General features: G+C 40.3%; 2 protein-coding genes and 1 non-coding gene across 7 annotated transcripts; all 3 read left to right on the top strand.

The window, feature by feature from the left end:
* Window positions 1–1,222: 1,222 nt before the first annotated feature.
* On the top strand, window positions 1,223–7,172 carry uba3 (ubiquitin-like modifier activating enzyme 3). Of its 5 annotated transcripts, XM_034693887.1 has the most exons (18): window positions 1,286–1,340; window positions 1,462–1,500; window positions 2,204–2,324; window positions 3,351–3,431; window positions 3,526–3,608; window positions 3,720–3,800; window positions 3,977–4,020; window positions 4,300–4,364; window positions 4,520–4,675; window positions 4,774–4,876; window positions 5,008–5,121; window positions 5,482–5,535; window positions 5,727–5,763; window positions 5,859–5,940; window positions 6,040–6,140; window positions 6,262–6,325; window positions 6,416–6,470; window positions 6,609–7,172. In XM_034693887.1, exons 1-18 carry the CDS (start codon window positions 1,321–1,323, stop codon window positions 6,695–6,697), a joined length of 1,389 nt encoding a protein of 462 aa, XP_034549778.1. In that variant the 5' UTR covers window positions 1,286–1,320; the 3' UTR covers window positions 6,698–7,172. The 5 variants fall into 5 exon arrangements, with proteins under 5 accessions (XP_034549787.1, XP_034549778.1, XP_034549800.1 ...); XM_034693896.1 differs by lacking the exon at window positions 1,462–1,500 and having other exon boundaries at window positions 1,223–1,340; XM_034693909.1 differs by lacking the exon at window positions 1,286–1,340 and having other exon boundaries at window positions 1,341–1,791.
* A 366-nt stretch (window positions 7,173–7,538) lies between these two features.
* On the top strand, window positions 7,539–19,034 carry tmf1 (TATA element modulatory factor 1). Its single transcript, XM_034688267.1, has 17 exons — window positions 7,539–8,167; window positions 8,252–9,639; window positions 10,885–10,988; window positions 11,238–11,364; window positions 11,494–11,599; window positions 12,104–12,246; window positions 14,050–14,216; window positions 14,612–14,768; window positions 15,393–15,485; window positions 15,606–15,762; window positions 15,864–16,056; window positions 17,052–17,121; window positions 17,205–17,297; window positions 17,424–17,543; window positions 17,649–17,807; window positions 18,034–18,159; window positions 18,278–19,034. Exons 1-17 carry the CDS (start codon window positions 8,032–8,034, stop codon window positions 18,416–18,418), a joined length of 3,480 nt encoding a protein of 1,159 aa, XP_034544158.1. The 5' UTR covers window positions 7,539–8,031; the 3' UTR covers window positions 18,419–19,034.
* On the top strand, window positions 16,691–16,763 carry trnar-acg. Its single transcript has one exon. It is a non-coding gene; the product is annotated as a tRNA-Arg (tRNA).
* Window positions 19,035–20,095: the final 1,061 nt, after the last annotated feature.

The following is a 20,095-nucleotide window of genomic DNA, read 5'->3' as shown; positions in this document are numbered from 1 at the left end:
CTGTGTTTCAAAGAAGATGGAGAACAGTTACTGATTTTTTTAATAAGGACATTTATAATTTATTATTCGGATGTCCATCTCTATAAATCTTTCTAGATGGGTTTTATTAAGGTCAATCTTCATGTGTGCATGTTAAGCCAGGTATATGGATGTATATGTGTATGTCTGTATGTATGTATTATTATGTGTCTTGTGAATGGTAGGTCTACCTGTGTGTACCTGTACATGTAAATGAAGATGATTGTGAGTGGCAATGTATGGCTGATGTGTGCATGTTCCACCCTGTGTGGGACTGCTTAGCTAATATCTTTCTGAGTCGGAAGGGGCCCGATCTCAAGGTGAAACTGTTTTTGTGTATTTGTAAATTGCCTGTTGTTTTGAAACTGTGGCAATAAAGTAAAAAAAAAAAAAAAAAAGAAGTAACCTGCACGGATATTTCTGTAGTGGCCATTTGTCATAAAAATCTCAAGAAAATCAAAATATTAAACTCAAACTTGAAATAAACTTAATCAAAGGGTTACTGATGCACCGTGGGGATGTGATGTACGCAGGCAAAAGAAGACCAATGTCCATGCAAAAGTTCAGCGGTTTCCAATGGTTTATTTTGATGGCAAGCAATCAAGCAAGCAAAAGGAACAAAGAAAATCACTGCTTCTGCTGCCTCTCTTGCGCTGGTAAAAAACCATAGGCCCACCAAGGTGCATGCTGGCCTTCTCTCACCTACCTACCTAAATAACCTCAGGTGCCCACAGTTCCTAATTACCAAACAAACAAAAACAAACAAAAGAAATACTAAATATACAATGAATCTAAATATACTGAACAAATGACTAGCAAAAAATATAACCCCAAACTACTTCAACATGTTTAAAAAAGAAAAGTTTAGATAATTCTAACAACTAATACTACTTATTATTTCTAAACTAAATAAAACAATTTAATACAAAAAACCCCAACAACAAATAGCTCCGACATTTTCAGTGCAGGGTGTTATTGAAGTTAATTAAAAATAAAGATAAAATGCTGCCATCTTTTGGATATATGGTGTACTTGCACATATTAAATGGCCTATTCACAATGCTGCGTTCAAGACTATTGGAAATACTTTAATTCAACTAAGCTAACCCGCTAACTATTATTTACCTTCTATAACTTAAGTCTTACTCAGACCTTATCTGGGAAAAAATAAAGCTTTATTGATATTGATTAAACAGCGCCTTAATATCCCCTAGTTCTTTGGCGCTTTTACTATTATTGTCTGGGACAGCTCACATTTACTACAGCCCACGTCGTCATTTAAAGGTGCATTAGTATCTAAACATGGCGGACGCGGATGAGCCGTAAGTAGCTGCCGAAGGAACAAGCAAGAAACAGTCATTATCTGCCGGAAAGATGCTTTCAAATCTCATTAATCTGAGAAAGCACAGCATGAATGAACCTTCTTTTATTCTCTCTTTTTAGGGGGAAGAAAAGAAGGAGAGTAGTGGAGCTGACTGAGAAGTTAGTGATGAATTGCTAGAATTGACGGAAGGTTTGAGGTTACAGGAGAGGAAGGTTAATGTTAGCTAACCTGTAGTGGCTATAAACTGCACAGAGAGAAGCTAGGGACACAAATCCTTGTAGTTATACGTGAGTGAGCACCAAGCCTGTTCACCAAATACCAAGCGGTGTCTTTAATGTCTTTGAGATCTTCATTAACTATACTTTTTCACGGTGAACATGCTAGCTGTCACTTAGCCTAGCCACCAGGTGCTATCCAGGCAAGAGAGAAAGGGTAGAGTAAAGCCTCGGGTCAGTAACGCCCACCTGTCAGAAATATGTAGATATACCATGTTGTCAAGGTATGATTAAACTACTAAGAGATAAAACATGTTGGGTTACACGTTGTTACAGTATGTAGAGCAGGACAGACATACAAATACCAATACATGTTTCATTCATAATATCTATGAAACTATTGCATGATCTGCTGCAAACTATGAATAGCATCTTCACGATGTTACAGTTAATCTATATAATTAAGATAATATGTTGTATATATATATATATTGTTGTTGTTGTTATGATTTCTGCAGATTTGCAAGGTTTTTTTGTGTTTTATCGAATTATTAAGTGGTGTGTGTGTGTGTGTGCCCTGAATACTTCAAGATGATCAGAGATGTTACTACTGACGCATTCTAAATGGACGTATTGTTGTCTTCAGGATGGTGGTTGATGGATGCAATGGACGAAGCTGTGAGTGGGAGGGACGATGGAACCATATCAAAAAGTTTCTGGAAAGGTCGGGGCCGTTCACACCTCCGGATTTTGAACCCAGCACAGAGGTAATAATAATAGTATAATAGTACATTGTATTTAAAAGCGCCTTTCTCAACACTCAAGGTCACTTTACAGAAAGATTAAAACACAATAAATAAAACAACAAGCAGAAAAAAACAAGCTAAAATGAAGCAGAGGAAATAGAAAGGGAATGCAGTTTGAAACAGATGGGTTTTGAGTTTTGATTTGAACAGGGGTAGTGAGTCAGAGTTTCAGATGTCAGGTGGGAGTGAGTTCCAGGGGTGGAGGAGCAGAGCGACTGAAAGCTCAGCTCCCCACGGTGCTGAGATGGGCAGGGGGCACAGAGAGGTGGAGGGAGGAGGAAGACCTGAGGGAGCGAAAGGGGGTGGCAGTGTGGAGGAGATCAGACAGATACAGGGGGGTGAGGTTGTGAATGGCCTTAAATGTATACAGGAGGATTTTGAAGGTGATTTTTAGTTTGACCGGGAGCCAGTGAAGCTACTGGAGAACGGGGGTGATGTGGTGAAAGGAGGGGGTTCTGGTAATGATGCGGGCTGCAGAGTTCTGGACCAGTTGAAGCTTATGGAGGGATTTGTGAGGGACACCGAAGAGGAGTGAGTTACAATAGTCGATGCGGGAGGTGACGAGGCTGTGGACCAGGATAGCAGTGGTGTGAGGGGTGAGAGAGGGGCGGAGATGGTTGATGTTGCAGAGATGGAACCGGGTTATGTTAATGATGTGAGAGTAGAAGGAAAGTGAGCTGTCGAGGATGACACTCAGACGCTTTACCTGAGGGGAGGGGGATACTGTTGAACTGTCTATGGTGAGAAACTGTCGGCTTTGGATAGGCCTTGGTAGGCGAAGTGAGTTTCACTGTTACAGCCCTTGGCAAATGATGAGGCGTAGAGTTTGACAGGTTTGTACTGCAGAAAAATACATTGCACATGTCGAACTCTACGCCTCATTATTTGCCAAGGGCTGTAACAGAATGATTCAAACCTTTATTTGTCATTCAATCTGTCATCTTCCTTTTCTCAAGTATAACACTACTCTTTCATCTGTTACCATAGTCAATGCAGTTCATGTTGGAAACCTGCAGGATTCTAGTCATTGGTGCTGGTGGTCTGGGGTGTGAGCTGCTGAAAGACCTGGTATGATCACTATTTCTCAGAATATTTGGAAGATATCATTTTGGCTTTACTAAATAACCCAAACTTGTGTGTTTTTTAACATTACCTTTATCAGGCTTTATCAGGCTTCCGAAACATTCATGTTGTAGACATGGATACTATTGATGTTTCAAACCTGAATCGTCAGTTCCTCTTCAGGTCAGTTGGATCAATACATTCTAAGTAAATTCAGACCTCTTTGATGATCAGTAAATGTAATGCTTAAGGCAAGCAAATGTTTTCCCTTGATGCATGTATGATGTTCAACAGGCCAAAAGATGTAGGTCGACCCAAGGCGGATGTTGCAGCTGATTTCATCAACAAGCGCATACCTGGATGCTGTGTTGTTCCGTATCCTTTTGAAGCAAACGGTTCTCATAGTTTTGGATGCACAAATGCTAAAATGAAAATGCTGAAACCACAGTAAACAGGATTCATAAATGCTGCAATCACTTTCCCAGAGCCCAGGTTGTGAAAACAAGTGAACATCGTGCTCAGACAGAATTTGTCCTTAATGGTTTGTACAGACATTTCAAGAAAATCCAAGACTTAGATGAAACATTCTACAGGCGTAAGTGTGGTTGGGACTGTTTATTTACAACTTTTTTGATGTCTGGTTGGAAAAGGTTGAGGATTTAGTCAGCTTAAGATCCAATTTGGTACACAGTAGGGTGCTTTTCAATGAAAATAAGCCTTACAAGCTTTACTTTAAAGTCAGTAATGTATTTTAAATTACATTGTGCTCCATTTTGCTGCTCTGTAATGCAAACAGTTATGTTTTTGCATGGTGGCATTTTTATAAACTCCTGCTGTTCTGATTGAATTGATTAATCTTTATGTGTTCTTCTAGAATTTCATATAATTGTCTGTGGACTGGACTCTGTAGTTGCCAGGAGGTGGATGAATGGCATGCTGGTAAGTTATCTTCACTGCAATCTTTGTTACTGTTGTTTTTTCTCCTTGACTCATTGCCTAATACTTGCATCAAAAAGTGGTGAAGTTGCAAGATGCTGTGGTAAAATGAAAATATTTCAGTCAGTCAAATGCAATCCTTGTGTCTTTCTGCGCAGCTGTCTTTGCTGGTGTACGAGGACGGTGTCTTGGACCCAGGTTCCATTATTCCTCTGATTGATGGTGGGACAGAGGGCTTTAAAGGCAACGCCAGAGTCATTCTTCCTGGCATGTCTGCCTGCATTGACTGTACCCTTGAGCTTTACCCTCCTCAGGTGAGGTGGCAAAGAAAATATTAAAACTTATGACTTGGTACTATCACAGAATCAGTCTTTGTTGTATGTTTAATGCTAAAATAAACCTGCCTTTGTAGGTCAACTTCCCCATGTGTACGATAGCTTCCATGCCCCGTTTGCCGGAACATTGCGTTGAGTATGCTCGAATGCTGCTATGGCCCAAAGAGAAACCATTTGGGGGTAAGCAGTCTCACTGAAGTTGTTATTAGTTGAATCATGTTTTTTAATGTTGTGATTTTTTATTTAACTTAATGGACCATCTTTAAAATACAACCTTAATTATTCCTTGTGTTTTTATTTGTATGGATCAGATGGTGTGGTCCTGGATGGGGATGACCCAGAACACATCCAGTGGGTGTATCAAAGATCTCTGGAGAGGGCTGCAGAGTTCAACATTACAGGAGTGACATACAGACTCACACAGGGTGAGCACACATAGCACACCTATCTGTCATCAAAACAACACAGCCTCTTTATTTGAGCTCAGCTGGGAGATGAGCCAGAGTACATAAGGCCGAGTGAACTTTTTCTATGCAAATCAACTCTTTTATTTTTTTTTAAGTTTAACACCCTAGACTGTGGCCTATATTTAGTTGTCCTAAGATTGCAAACACATATAGAATAGAAAAGAAAGTACTTTATTAATCCCTAAGGTATATTCAGTGTCAATGTCAATGTCTCACTAGTTGCCTTTAGCAGATTTACGATAGCATTTATTTCTGTGGCTGTCCATTTGTATAAGTAACAATCAACTACATTTGGAATGTTCTATTTATATGTTGCAGGTGTTGTTAAGAGAATAATTCCAGCTGTTGCATCGACAAATGCTGTCATAGCTGGTAAGTATCATAAACTGTAGAAAACTGAAGCTTCTCCTGTAACTACTTGTGGAACTGATGCCTTTTATGAGTGCTATTACGACCTGCCATAAAAGGTTTAATCATGTACCGACAGTACTGAGGATGTTAACTTCATGTAAACAGAGACGTCTTCCCGGATGTAACACTTTTTTCTGATTTATTTTACCAAGCTGCTTGTGCCACAGAGGTTTTCAAAATAGCATCAAGGTTAGTTTGCATGTTCTGCCACTAAGAACTAAGATAAGATCTTAGTCACACATGCCCCTGACTGTTTCCTTTCATGTAATCATTTACACTTGCAGTGCCTATATACCCCTAAATAACTACATGGTCTTCAACGATGTTGACGGCTTGTACACCTACACTTTTGAAGCAGAACGGAAGGTTTGGTTCCAAGCTTAATTTTCAAGTACATGTTTGCGACATTCATAAATTTGCTGTTTTGGTTTAAAAAAAGTATCTGTCTTTTGATCTGTGCTGCAGGAAAACTGTTCAGCCTGCAGCCAAGTACCCATGGACTTGAGCTTTTCTCCATCTTCCAAACTCCAAGAGGTTTTGGACTTCTTGACTGAGAGTGCCTCGCTGTATGTGTGTCTACATGTTTAGAATCTATTACCAGCAATTACACTGCACCAGCCTTTTTAAGGTCATATTCTCTTCATGTACTGTCTTTAACAACCAAATATGTATCTGTATTTTTTCTAGACAAATGAAATCCCCTGCTGTAACTGCAACAGTGGAAGGAAAGAACAAAACGTTATATTTACAGGTAAAATACCTCTGTGGTAACAATGTTTTTGATGACATATGGCAATCATGCAACTTTTGGTTTGAGCTGACTTCATCTGGTATTCTACAGTCTGTCGCTTCAATTGAACAGAGAACGCGGCCAAATCTGTCCAAAACCTTAAAAGGTGAGGTGCTTTATTTACTGTTATGCCTGCTTGAAATGGCAACACCTACACTCTGGATTTGTAGGATGAAAACATTTTGTGTTTTTCAATGTGCTTATTCACTTTTGGTATGATTCATGAACATCCTTTTTTTTCCAGAGCTCGGCCTGTCTGATGGACAAGAGCTAGCTGTTGCTGATGTCACCACACCTCAGACCATGTTGTTCAGACTATGCTTCACCTCATAGGATAAACTCAAGCACTCCCATAAACAGCTGATGTCATTGTGTTACTTGGCAAACTATGACTTGGTGCAGGATTTATAACAGCCTCATAAGTAGAACGTTTACAGTGTACCAGATCACAGTGTAAATGGATTTAGCTTTTTTGTTTGTTTTAATGTACTCATTGACTCAAATTAACTTAATGCACTGAAAAGCCAAATCATAGTTCATATTCTGCCATGTTTTGGTGATACGTTTTCTGTAAATGTTGCAGATTTCTGCATTAATGTTTATCTGCACTACATCCAAAGGTGTACTCTGGGCAAACAAGAAGACAAGTGTTTGTAACTTTGGAAAAAAAGGTTCTGTACTTGTTTTGGTTTTGGATATCTTGAATATTTATTTATTCTAACAGTTGTTTAGTTGCAGTAACCACTGAAGTGGTACCTCACAGACATCGATAATGTTTTGTGAACTGGAATAAAATGTTTTTCTTACATTTTTTTCTGTTTTCTTGATGTTCCTACATGTATTTGTGTGAGTGAGGTTATAATCACTCCAAGTTTAGAATTAAGGGTGAGGAGGATAGATATTTTAATCAGTTCAAACTGATCAGTGAATTTTCGGGGCTGTGTCTTCTGTGATTAAAATAAACAGGCTCAAATAAAAATGTTCGAGTAAATTAACTTCCGGTTTTTCAATCACTTTCAAATACATTAACTTCATTTGCCGGAATATAAATATAAAATGTAGGCCAGTGGAGGACTTCACACTGCTGACTGGGCTGTCCCAGGTCCCACTCACTCAGGTCCCACTCATAGGTCCCACTGCATTTCAGGCCCAGTCAGACCGGATCATGACGTCACGGTGCTACGTGGAAAGGAAGTAGCGAGCTGGCTAGTGCTAGCTGCTACAAGTTGAGAGCGACCAAAACAAACGATGACGGCCGAGCCGATGAGCCCAAAAAGCTTGGATTGACCATGGGAAATTGATTTGCTTGCAAACGCTAGATGCGGTATTGGATATACCCGTATTTCTACATGACTGACTTGTAGAAATGTTGAGGTTTTAAGTGCCAACTGGGAAGGTTTTCGAGCTGGAACTGTATCCAGGATTGATCCTGTAATTTACAGCCTTGTTAGACTGTAGCTAGCTATTAATAAGGAGCTTTTCTGGACTAAACATCTTTCTGAATTCACGGAATACAGTTTGCACCAGGGGACGTTAACGACGGAAAATGTAACGACAGTTAAATTGACTGTTTCATGTGGATACGCCGAGTTGCCTCTGAGATCCCTGTAACATTTTCCAGGACTTGGTGATAACTAGCTAGCTAGCTAGCTAGCTTGACAGGCAAAATGAGTTGGTTCAACACATCTCATTTGTCCAGTTTCGCTAAACAAGCTCTGACTTCAGCTCAGAAGTCAATCGACCGGGTTCTGGATATCAAAGAAGAGGACCAATGGGGTGACACGGTTGTTATGCCTTATGACGGTGAGTAAGGAAACACAATGTCAACATGTATTTTCTTCCTGTGTTGGATAACTTCTATAAGTGGTACAATCTCTTTCTTTCCAGATGTTACACTAACTGAGAAGTTGTCTTTAAGTGGAGGTTGGGGAATAACGCAATGGGAAGCACCACCTGAAGAAAAGACCACCACCCCTCCTCCCTCCTCTGAGGCCATCACTACTCCTGTAACCCGCACAGTTGTGGACGAATCTGAGAACTTTTTTAGTGCCTTTTTGCCACCAGGAGAAGGTCAAGGTGTCACTAATATCCAAGTAGTCTCTGTACCCCCTACCAAATCCCAAAGGCGGCTTCAGGAGAAGGAAAACAAAATTAACAAGACCGTGGTCCAAACAGACGTGGAGACTGAAGAGTCAGCATCTGCTGATGAGAGTAATGAAAATCTGGAAGCTGCCGAGAGCCTGCCAGATGAGCCGGACTCCTTACTGGCAGCACCTTACACAGACGCTATCCCCCCAGAACATGCTTCCCCTGCGTACTCTTCCAGTGATCTTTCTAGTAAAACTGACATAGATATGATCAATGTAGAAACAGATGCTAGTCCAGCAGTTCCTGAAGATTCAGAAACACAGCCCTCACAGACTCCCTCTGATCACAAGATTGAGCAGGATACCACAGATTCCTCTGAACCCTCTTCTGACTCCTCTGGGTCCAAAAGCTCTACTCCCTCTGAACAGTCACCCTCTCCTTCCTCTAAAGAAGTATCCATTGAGCTTAAAGACTCAAAGGTGGAGGATCGGCAAAGCGATACCCCCTCTCCTCCTGTCAGTGCTTTTTCTTCAGGAACATCCACCACTAGTGACATTGAAGTGCTTGATCATGAGTCTGTGCTGAGTGAAAGCTCGGCCAGCTCCAGACAAGAAACAGGTGAAGGCAAAGCTGGTCTTCACTTGATGCAGGGCTCCTTCCAGCTTCTCACTGCCTCTACCTGTGGAGACTTCCCCCGGTTGGAGGACTATTCCAAACTCACAGAGAGCTGCGGCTCCTCCTCTGATGCATTTGAGCGCATAGATTCATTCAGTGTGCAGTCACTGGATAGCCGGAGTGTCAGTGAGGTTAACTCAGATGATGAGATCCCTGGCAGTCGAACATTAGCATCTGTCACCGCAGGCCCTGCTCCTCTAACAGTGTCATCAGCTGTATGTGAAAAGCAAGAAGATGGAGTGGAAGAGAAGGCAGAAGAGGAGCAAGATGAGGAGGAGGAAGAGGAAGGCTTCACCGAATCAATGAGGGAGCAGTCCCTGGATGAGATGGAGGAGAGTGGACGGAGTGCGACGCCTGTTAACAGTGAGCAGCCTGAAGAGTTACCAGATCAGGAGTCTGAGGCTCAGGTCACACTTTCTGATGCTATGTGCACAGCTGAAGATAAGGTCACCCCACCAATCACAGAGGAAATGAAAGGCTTCTCAACAGTCCAGATTTTGGAGTTCCAAAAGGTAGCAACTTGTATTTTATACCTATTCAACTGTTCCTATCATAAGATTATTAATGCTAATTTGGTGCATTAGATGAAGTCTACAAATTCCATATAAGTGTGTGGATCACTCCAGCATTGAAGGGTGTTGCTGTCTATGCCACCCCACGTTGACAGGCAGATGTGAGCAGCACTTGTTAAAAATGTTTTGAGAACAATGTAGTGAAAAAGAGATGTCTATTTTTGCACAGTTAACACAACAATAGGTTATTAATCTCTACCTTACAATTAAGTAAAACGCCTACATTGAAAATAAACACTTTAACCTCTGCAATACGGAAGCCCTAAAAGGACATGATAAATACATTATATATTCTCTGATTTAATTTCCCTTGTTTTCTTGAGATCTTGACTTATTTTTCATTTGAAGATAACAAGCGTTGTTTTCTCGAGATAACAAGAAAAATATTTTGAGATCCCGAGAAACTGAGAAAATATAATTTTACTTAATCATGTCCTTTTAGGGCTTCCGTACTAAATATAAAAGGAACACATTTATACACATGGTAACCAAGTAACTTCAGATAATAAGAAAGGCCTGTTATCACTTTATTTAATTTTAATTTCAAATTTAAATTTTTTTTTACAAATATTGTTTAGTAAATTTAGCCTCAGTAGAGAATAAATAAATGTTTTTCATCTTTCGAGTTCTGGATAAAAGGAGATAAATTATCCCATTATCAAGAGAAAAATAAGTCGAGATCTTGAGATAACAAAGCTTGTTATCTTTTGAGAAAAGGAGAAAAATTTTTTTTTTATAATGTCCTTTTAGGGCCGTTGTACTTCAGTACTTTGCATAGCGTTCTCTAGATTGCAAATGTTGTACTGGGATGTCATGAGAGTAACATCCATGTGACCCATATCTGTGTTTTCATTTCATTTAAAAAACTTCTTCAAGCATGATGCATATAGCAACACTGGGCGTATGTCCTCTCAGTTTTAATTACAGCCTTGCAATGTGCTTGAAGATCATTGGGCACAAGTGTATAGAAAATATAATATAACGTTGTTTTTTGATTGTTTTCTTCCAAAACATTTAGTCAGATGTCAGTCTTTCCTTCCAAAGTCCCTCCAGTTGTTACACCAGATAGCAACTATACAACCTTAACATTATATATCTGCACAGCACCACATTTCTTCCCTGATGAGTTTTTCTTCAGTCCTTCTACATTTGTTAACACAGAATAATCCTGTGGACATTTTGTAGGTCATTGACGAGCTGTCGGGATGCCTTGAGAAGAGAGAATCTCAGCTTCTGGCAGTCAGCAAAGACAAGGCCAGGCTGGAGGAGGAGTGTGACAATCTCAAAGAGTGAGTTTATGGTTCACGGCATCGTTTGTTGTTTATTTATAAATAGAAATGCCTTACAAACATCAAACTCTGGATGAAGCTGCATTAATATACCTCAAAGTACTTCTAGACATGCTGCTGGAATGTCTAGCTGGTATTCATTAAGTCAGTAGTTGACGTGTAAAATAAGCTTCTTGTGCTGTCTTGGCCTCAAGACTGAAAAGATTTTGTCTTTGAGTTCTTCAACTAATGAGTCTGTTCTTCCTCCAGTGAAGTGGTGACCCTGAAGGAGGAGAGCTCCACTGTGCAGTCCTTAAAGGATGAGTTCACCCAGCGCATAGCAGATGCAGAGAGGAAGGCTCAGCTGGCCTGCAAAGAAAGAGACATAGCTAAGAAGGTAACTAGCGTGTTACTCATCCATGGTTACACTTGAAATAATATGTAAAAGTAACTCAGATGCATCTACTATGTAATCAAACAGCATCTTAAGTACCAGTGTTCAAAATTACGCTTTTCTTTGTCACAGGAAATCAAGGGCTTGCGAGAAGAGCTCTCTACGAGACTCAACCCTAGTGACACAATGGAGATAATCCGAGAAAAAGAAGAACAGATCAGAGGCCTGCTTGAAGAAGGTAGAACTTATTTATGTCCCAAAATGTTACTCTTCCCTACCAACAAACCTACTGATTTTGCACTAGACTGGCTGCACAGTCCAGAAACTTATGGCATGAAGCCAGATGTTGGCTAAGCCTTGCATCATAGTACAGGTGATGTAACACTTTCAGTCCCACACAAAGTTGATCAACTACTAAAATAATATTAAGTACATAAGGAATTATTCATTAGGTCACTAGAATTGTGTCTTGCTTCAGTGTTGAATAAGCCGTTTGTGGAGGATTTAAATTGCAGCAACCAACCATATACCTACATCTATGAAATAATGGATGTTCTCATTAAACTGTTGTTTTTTTATCAAATGCAAAAACCAAAAAGCATGATATCGACAATATATATCAGCCATTGGTCAACCTGATCTCTAATTATTGGCATCGGCCATTGAAAAATCCATATCAGTCGACCACTATTATTGACTTTATTGAAGTATGCTGAGGTGTTTATGCATTTATCATATGTAGGTGAAAAGCTGTCCAAGCAGCAGCTGCAGCACAGCAACATCATCAAGAAACTGCGTGTGAAGGAGAAGGACAGCGACTCAAGGATCATCAAGCAACAGAAAAAAATAAAGGAGCTGGATGAGGAGCTCAAGACGCTGCAGCAGGTGAGACTTTGTGCTGAACATGGTCAAAATGTAAGTTCAACAATAGGGATCATTTCTCCCTTGCAGTTTCCATCAACTGTGAGTCGCAGGTACTTTTCTCTGACTGAATTTACTAGTGTAAATGAGGTTTGATGTTAAGTTCTCATTTAAAAAGAATCAAATGTTGATGTTCAAACTATGATGAATTACGTTTGATCAAGGCATAGTTAATATTTGTTTAGGAGGTTAAAGGTGTTGGCCTAGCGGTATGGCCCTTTTCCACCGGCCCGTCTTAAGCCTACTCTGCTCGACTTCACTCGACTCTACTCGGTTTGTGTTCCGTTTCCACGGGCGCGGTACTTCGTGCAGATACCAGCTTTTTGTACCTGCTCTGCTCTGGTTCCAAGCGAGCTGAGCCGATACTAAAAGTTGACGTCGACGGACTGCCGGCCACTGATTGGTCAGAGAATGTCGTCACCAAAGAGTCATGAGTGCGGCGCCCAACACAGGGTTCAAACCCAAACCGCCATTTTTAAAAAACGGCATCAGTACTCTTTTGCTCTTCTTTTGCTTCCTCTCTCACTCAGCCTGCGACAAAAAAGCCACAGGCCGAGCAGCAAGTACACCGTTGCCTCTATGTCTTCCATTGTTTGTGATTGTTGTGTTTGTGTAGGGTTCAAAATGACGTGAACGCGGTTTCGCGCAGCTGTGTTATGACGACCCCGCCCACCGTGAGACGACACTCGGGCTGGTAGAGGAGGTACCCAAACCGAGTAGAGTAGAGTCGAGTCGAGTTGAGTCAAGTAGGGCTGGAACTGTATGGCCCTTTTCCACTATAAGCGCTATAAGCACTATAATGCTAGCACTATAAGCGCCCCACATACAGAGGCTGCAGTCCTTGTCGCAGGGGTCTCCGGTTCGATTCCCGGCTGGTCGACCATTTCCTGCACGCCTTCCCCCGCTCTCTACTCCCCACATTTCCTGTCTCTCTTCAGCTGTCCTATAAAAAAATAAAGGCAAAAAATATAACTTAAAAAAAAAAGAGGTTAAAGGTGGAGCTAACCAGTTGCATTTTAAAGGAAGAGTTATCAATGTATTACATTTGCAATGGCTAGCAGCATTTGTGTTTTGAAATCTTTTTTGTCAGGAGCAAAAGTTTTGTTGGATTCCAATAAATCTCTATACTCTTTAAAATGGCACTCTGTTCACTAGAAAAGTGGAAAATGTTATAACCAGACGGGAATGGATTTAAAAATGACTATAACCCTGACAAATGTTTTCACACTAGGTAAAATTTCCACCCACACCATCCTGTCTGGAATAATTGACCCACCTGTGCCATGCTCATGAGTCCTGGTAAAGGAACTCCAAGCACACCTTTGAACCATGATGCCTGTGTTGCTTATAGTCTTAAGGATTACAGTACACATGTGGGTTTGAGATGGTGATTGATGGAGTAGGCGGGGCCATGTCAAAGCAGTGTTGTGATTGTTATTGTTAAAGTGCAGAAGGCCTTGAGTGTGTCTGACTAAGTGTGTCACATAACATGACTCAACCTATAAATAGCATTTCTCAGGAATACCTTGCTAAAGCTAGGCAACATGTCCATGCAGTGACCTACATTTTCAAAGTTAATATAAGAATTTACGGTCTTTAAATGTTTGTGTCAGTGTATTTATGCTGTTTTGTCTTCCCATCATTTTTATTTTGATCTTATTTTCCAGCATTTAAGCTATTTCAGCATTTTTTTCATGAATCATTTTGTATGATGTTTATATGTTTTACATATGAGGCTACAATTCTGCACATGGTTTATGCTTTAAGGTTCTAGACGGAAAGGAGGAGGTGGAGAAGCAGCACAGGGAAAACATCAAGAAGCTGAATGCTGTGGTGGAGCGTCAGGAGAAGGAGCTGAACAGGGTGCAGGCAGACTCGGAGGAGCTGCAGGAGAAGAACAGAAGTATCCAGGCTGCTCTGGACAGCTCTTATAAGTAAACGACACGCCCTGCCGCCTGTATTAAATAGAAATATAAGGAGAGCTCTTTCTGTAATTCAAACCCTACTCGCACATTTAAAAAAAAAAAAAACATATTTCATATTTTATTAAATAGTGAGAGTTTACAGCTCAGGCTGAGTGTTTGGAGACATATTTGAGTAAAGATTACCCAGTTGATTGGACTTGAGATGGGCAGTCATACTGAGGTTGAAGTTTTGATTGCTACTTTTGTATTATGGTTATTTAAAATTTTAGCATGTCGGTTGAACAGTTAAGGACTCGGTCTCGGGTTAGGGTGTGATGAACTACAGAGCCAACAATTTAAAGTACTTGACCGTTATTGCATGCAGGAATGGCACCGTAATCCTGATGGTCTTTCTCTTGTTTCAGAGAGCTGGCAGAACTTCACAAAGCCAATGCCAGCAAAGCCAGTGAAGCTGAGGAAGCAGCTCTTAGCAGGCAAATTCAGGCAAAGGAGCAGCTGAGTCTGACTCTTGAGAAGGCCCAAGATGAGGCCCGGTTACAACAGGAAGCCCTGGCTGATCAGGTAACACAGGCTTGTGCTGTATTTACACCAAAGAGCAAGTTATTTGCTGTACATGTAATTAAAATGAGCTAACCTTGCATACATTAGTGTATCTGCACTATACTCCGAAGAAGGCTTTAGTGAAGTACCAGAAATCTGTAGCTGGGCTCTTTGCTTCATACATTTTTGCTATAAATTCTCACATACCCCACCAGGCAGGAATGTTTAATGCTCTGCTTTGTTCAGTTGCACTTGCTTTTAATCATCACACATAAATAATGCAGTGTAAACTAAAAGGGCTGTGCAATATTGTGAATGTTTGCAGCAAAAGCTGTTGATAATTTTGTTATAGGTGCTACATGAACCCAGTTGAAATTGTCTGCTAGGAATATCATAAAGCAATAACTATTTTTAAATTTATTTAATTGCACATATAAAAGAACAAAACAAAACATTACTGCACAATAACAAGAGCCAACTAAATAATGTTCAAGCACACTGTATGCACATATGGCTTTTTATTTAATTGTAAGTAAATGGGATCAGTGTTTGGTTTATTTTGCACCCTTATTTTTTTACACAAGACAGTTTGTAAAAAACTTGAACAAAAGATGCATTCTGAAGTCTTTCTAATGTTGTGTGCAGGTGGCTGACCTGAGAGTGGCTCTGCAGCGAGCTGAGCAGCAGCAAGCAAGGAAAGAAGATTATTTAAGGGAAGAGATCAGTGAGCTGCAGCAGGTAATCTAATATGTTGGCCAGAAGGTGTGCCAAGAAGCTGACAAAAAGCATTAAACCCAAAAGTATCACCACAGTGGAGTTTATCTTATGCACACAATTCTTTACCTTGTCCTTTCACAGAGGCTACAGGAGGCAGAGACCAGGAACCAAGAACTCAGTCAGAGTGTAACCTCTGCAACGCGGCCCCTTCTGCGACAGATCGAGAACCTCCAGGCCTCACTGGGCGGGCAGACAGCATCTTGGGAACAACTGGAGCAGAACATCTCTGACAGGCTCGGTGAGAGGCTGACACTTTACTCTTTTGTGTAAACCAAACTCTAAATACAGTACCGTACTAAGTGAGCGCAAAACTTGACATGTTTGTTGACATCTAAACAGTGGATGCCCAGGCACAGCTGGCAGTTGCTGTGCAGAAGGAGCGATCAGCAACAGAGGAGCTGATGTCCATCAAGTCTCAGCTTGCCTCTTTAGAGTCCCAGAATTCCCTGCTCCGCCAGGAGAAGGCAAGAACCCTGGCACAGCTGGATGGAGAGAGGAACAAAAGAGAGAAAATTGAGGATGAGAGCAGCAGGTAAACAGTCCCAACTTCAAACCCAAACTTGCCAGGTGGAGCGAGAAGGTACATCCAGCTGATATATGTCACTCACACAGTCTAGTCTCAGTATATTTAAAAAGCCTTTTAGTTGGATAGCTGATGTTTATGCATTATTAATGTGGTTGGCTTAGTTTGAATGATGACATGTCCTTGTATTGCTAATGGGGTCGCTACTATCACAGCTAGCTACAAATGTGTTGTATAAGAGAAAGAGGAGGAATGGAGTCCTCTTTAAGAAGGCTACGTTTTTTGGTGGTTGCGGTTTGTTACCTCCCTGGAATTTGTAGTGACACAATGCAGTGAATCTTCTGCTGCAATCACTTCTTCCCACTGATTTTTGAACACACGTTTGTCAAATCTCTAAACAGAGTTGTTCTAGCTATAATAAACCTTGTTGAAATATTCAACAAGGTTTGGTCACAGTATCTTCTCGAGTACTGCTTGTGCTTCCTGGAGGGTGCTCAAGTTTTACTACCAGCCCATTTGTGAGTCAGAGTGCAAAGTGTCGGCCGCGGGGGAGGGGATTCCCCCCTGGCGGAAGCAGTGATGCATGTGTGTGGCCTTTGTGCCGCATGTTTATCTTTTGTGAGAAGGCCATAGAGTTTTCAAGGGGCCAGTGGCGCAATGGATAACGCGTCTGACTACGGATCAGAAGATTCTAGGTTCGACTCCTGGCTGGCTCGAATGTTTTTCTCTATGCCTGCAACAGAACGTGTTTGTATATCGTACTGTAATACAGTCACTCTTCAGCCTCTCACCTACACATGGGGAATACTGATAAAACAGCCGTTCAAACTGGTTTGTTTTCAGCTCAAGGCTGTTCAAAAACATGCTGCTTCTTCTTTGGAGTATGCTTGCAGAGAGTTGTCATCATACTTTACACTATTTTACACATTTTACTCACATAATTTAATTGAATGGAAAAACCCATCAGTGTTTGATGTTTGTGACTCACTATTTTCTCTTCATAGGGAGCATGTTGAGCTGGAAAATCTGAGAGGAGAACACAGCCGTATGATGGAAGATGCCAAAAAAGAAAAGGTGCCGTGGTGCTCTCTCCTGCTGGTATTGTTATCCACTGTAAAACAACTGTCTTATTTACATATATTTGCCTCTCCCACCAGCTGCTGCTGACCAATCAACTCGAGATGGAGAAGATGAAAGTGGAGCAAGAGAAGAAGAAGAGCTATTTAGCACAAGAGGCACTCAAGGAAAAGGTTTAGAAGATACATGCACTCAAATGTTACACTCACTCTTCTTTGTTAAAACAACATCTCTCAATCAAGGCGTGTTAAGATGTTATGACTGTCCTGAAATAATTTTGAAATGTTTTTGCACATCAGGAGCGGAAGGCCATGACCCACTCGGTGGAGCCTCCTGCCTCCTCTACACCATCCCTGTCCCGCTCCAGCTCTATCAGTGGGGCAGATCATGCAGGCCTGCACACTTCAGTTCTTTCCCAGGTACTCAAAATGGGAAAATGTCCAAATCTTAAAATCAAAATTGGTTTGTAAATGCTTGTATTTATGCAGTTTGACTAATCCTACATTCTGTTGTATTCTTAACAGGACGACGCTTTGGACCACTCCTTGGGTACCATGACTATGTCGATGTCGATGAGTGGGACCAACCTATACGAGGCTGCCCGGCTGTCTGGAGGCTCCAGCATCATAGAGAACCTCCAGTCTCAGCTCAAACTCAGAGAAGGAGAAATTGCACAGCTGCAGGTAACGACTCAAAGCCACAAAAAGCTACCCAAGATTATTCATATTTTTGATTATTCCACAAGATCTCGACACCAGTCAGCAAAATTCAAGCCTTCTTTCGATTACTGAGAATCGCTCACTACATGTATCAACAGCAAAGTTAACATTTTAAAAGAGCAGTCCTGTGATGCATTAAAAGGCTGATAGGTTACCAATTGGTTTACCCCCTTTCCTCCTGCTGTTACAGCTTGAGATTTCAAGTCTTGAGAGGAGTCGTTCAGTGATGGCTGAAGAGCTGGTCCGACTCACCAATCAAAATGAAGAAATGGATGAGAAGATACAGGAGATCCCTAAGTTTAAAATTCAACTCAAGGTATGAGCTAATGAAGAACACAAATCTGCATGCCATAGAAAAAGCTCTGTCTTGACCGTTCCCTTGAGAGGTATTTGTTTGCTGAGGCTCCTCTAATTTGAATGTCTTTATATTTCAGGATCTTGAGCAGAGACACAACACAATCCTTCAGATGTATGGAGAAAAGGCTGAAGAGGCTGAGGAGCTGAGACTGGACCTTGAAGATGTGAAGAATATGTATAAAACCCAGATTGATGAACTGCTGAAAAACCAGAAATAAACAGTATATACTGTGTTACTTCCGGGATACGTACAAGTAACCTTGTTGACTATCTTAGACAGGAGTGAATTGGGAGGGAGAGATAGGGCAGTGAGTTTGAGTTGAATTAGTGTCAAATGAAAAATAGGTTTCCTCTACCTGATATCTTATTCTAACTCACTATCACATACAACATTTAAGTTGGGATCTAGGGATCTTGGGACTATTCATAGCATACAATGCTTTATTCCAGAATCAGTATGAAGGATAGTTACCATTTGTGATTCAGGTGTTCATTTGAAATCATTGGTACCTAGTACAAACATGCTTTTAGATATGATTTCTCATGGCTGACTCTTTCACATGTCTTTTGGATAGTTAACAAAGGTCAGAGACGGTGAAGGTTTTTTTGCACTATACAAATTTATCATTTTATTTCCTATTGCATTACCAGAATGTTTTAAAAATAATATAATTTTATTGTACAGAAAAAATGTATGTATTGTTCTTAACTCCTTACAAATCACAAAATGTGGCGTAGACCTGAAGAGTAGTCTGTGATTGAAATCCTGAATATTGGGTCTCAAACCTTTTAAATATGTAAATGAATAAACATTTATTTGGGTGGTGAAAGAAACATGATTCTAATTTTGAATTTTGTTGAATAAGACATTAAAGTGACAAAAATATACACTATCTCAATGCTACACAAAGCACTTTGAATAGATGTCCATGGTCTGAGCACAGTTGTGCAATCCATTTTAATCTTAAAACTAATCTTTTTGTAAATAAAAAAATATAATATCAATTAATAAAAGGTAAAGTGCTTGTTGTAAAGGCAAAATAAGGTAATCACACTTTCATAATAGTAAGATAAGATAAGATACTACTTTATTGATCCCCGGGGGGAAATTCAGTTGTTGCAGCAACCCAGACATAAGTACAATCAAGAAAAAGTTCCAATTAGTAAAATGAAATAAGTAAAAAAATAAAAATAGATAGATAAAGATAGAGTACAATTTAAACATACAATGATACAAATGGAATTTAGATAAATACAAATGTTTTTTAGTTTTTTCTAAAGTTATATTTTTGGCCTTTTTGCCTTTTTTTTGATAAGACAGCTGAAGAGAGCCAGGGACGAGGGGGAGGACATGCAGGAAATGGTCGACCGGCCGGGAATCGAACCGACGACCCCTGCGAAGAGGTCTGTAGCCTCTGTATGCGCGGCGCTTGGACCACCAGTGTCCCATACAAATGTTAAAAGTGGATTAAATACCTGCAATTACAGGCAGTATTAAAAATGTTTCAGTACTGGCAGGTTGACATGGTGTGATTATGGTTGGTAATGACAGATTAAGCAATATAATACATAAAATATGGGTGTATAATATGACCGTAAGTTGAAGTAAACAATAATAATGTAATATAACATAATATAATATAGCAACATAATTATTTATTATAACGTAATATGCATTATAATGTCATCAGTAGTAAGAGAGTCCGTACGAGATGAGATTAGGGTGAGCAAATTCTGGAATATTTATTCCAATGTGGCGAAAAACTTTATCTTTAAAATGTTATAAAGGATGATTTAAAAAACTTTTAACCACTGTTACTTTATTATACTCATCATGCTCAACCAAATATTCATAAACAGGTGTCCATACACATCATATTCATATTTTGTACTTT

Source organism: Notolabrus celidotus, chromosome 1, assembly GCF_009762535.1.
Source record: "Notolabrus celidotus isolate fNotCel1 chromosome 1, fNotCel1.pri, whole genome shotgun sequence".
Classification (NCBI taxonomy): Eukaryota; Metazoa; Chordata; class Actinopteri; order Labriformes; family Labridae; genus Notolabrus; species Notolabrus celidotus.
Note: the sequence above shows the minus strand (reverse complement) of the source record. Positions and strands in the feature narration are given on the sequence as shown.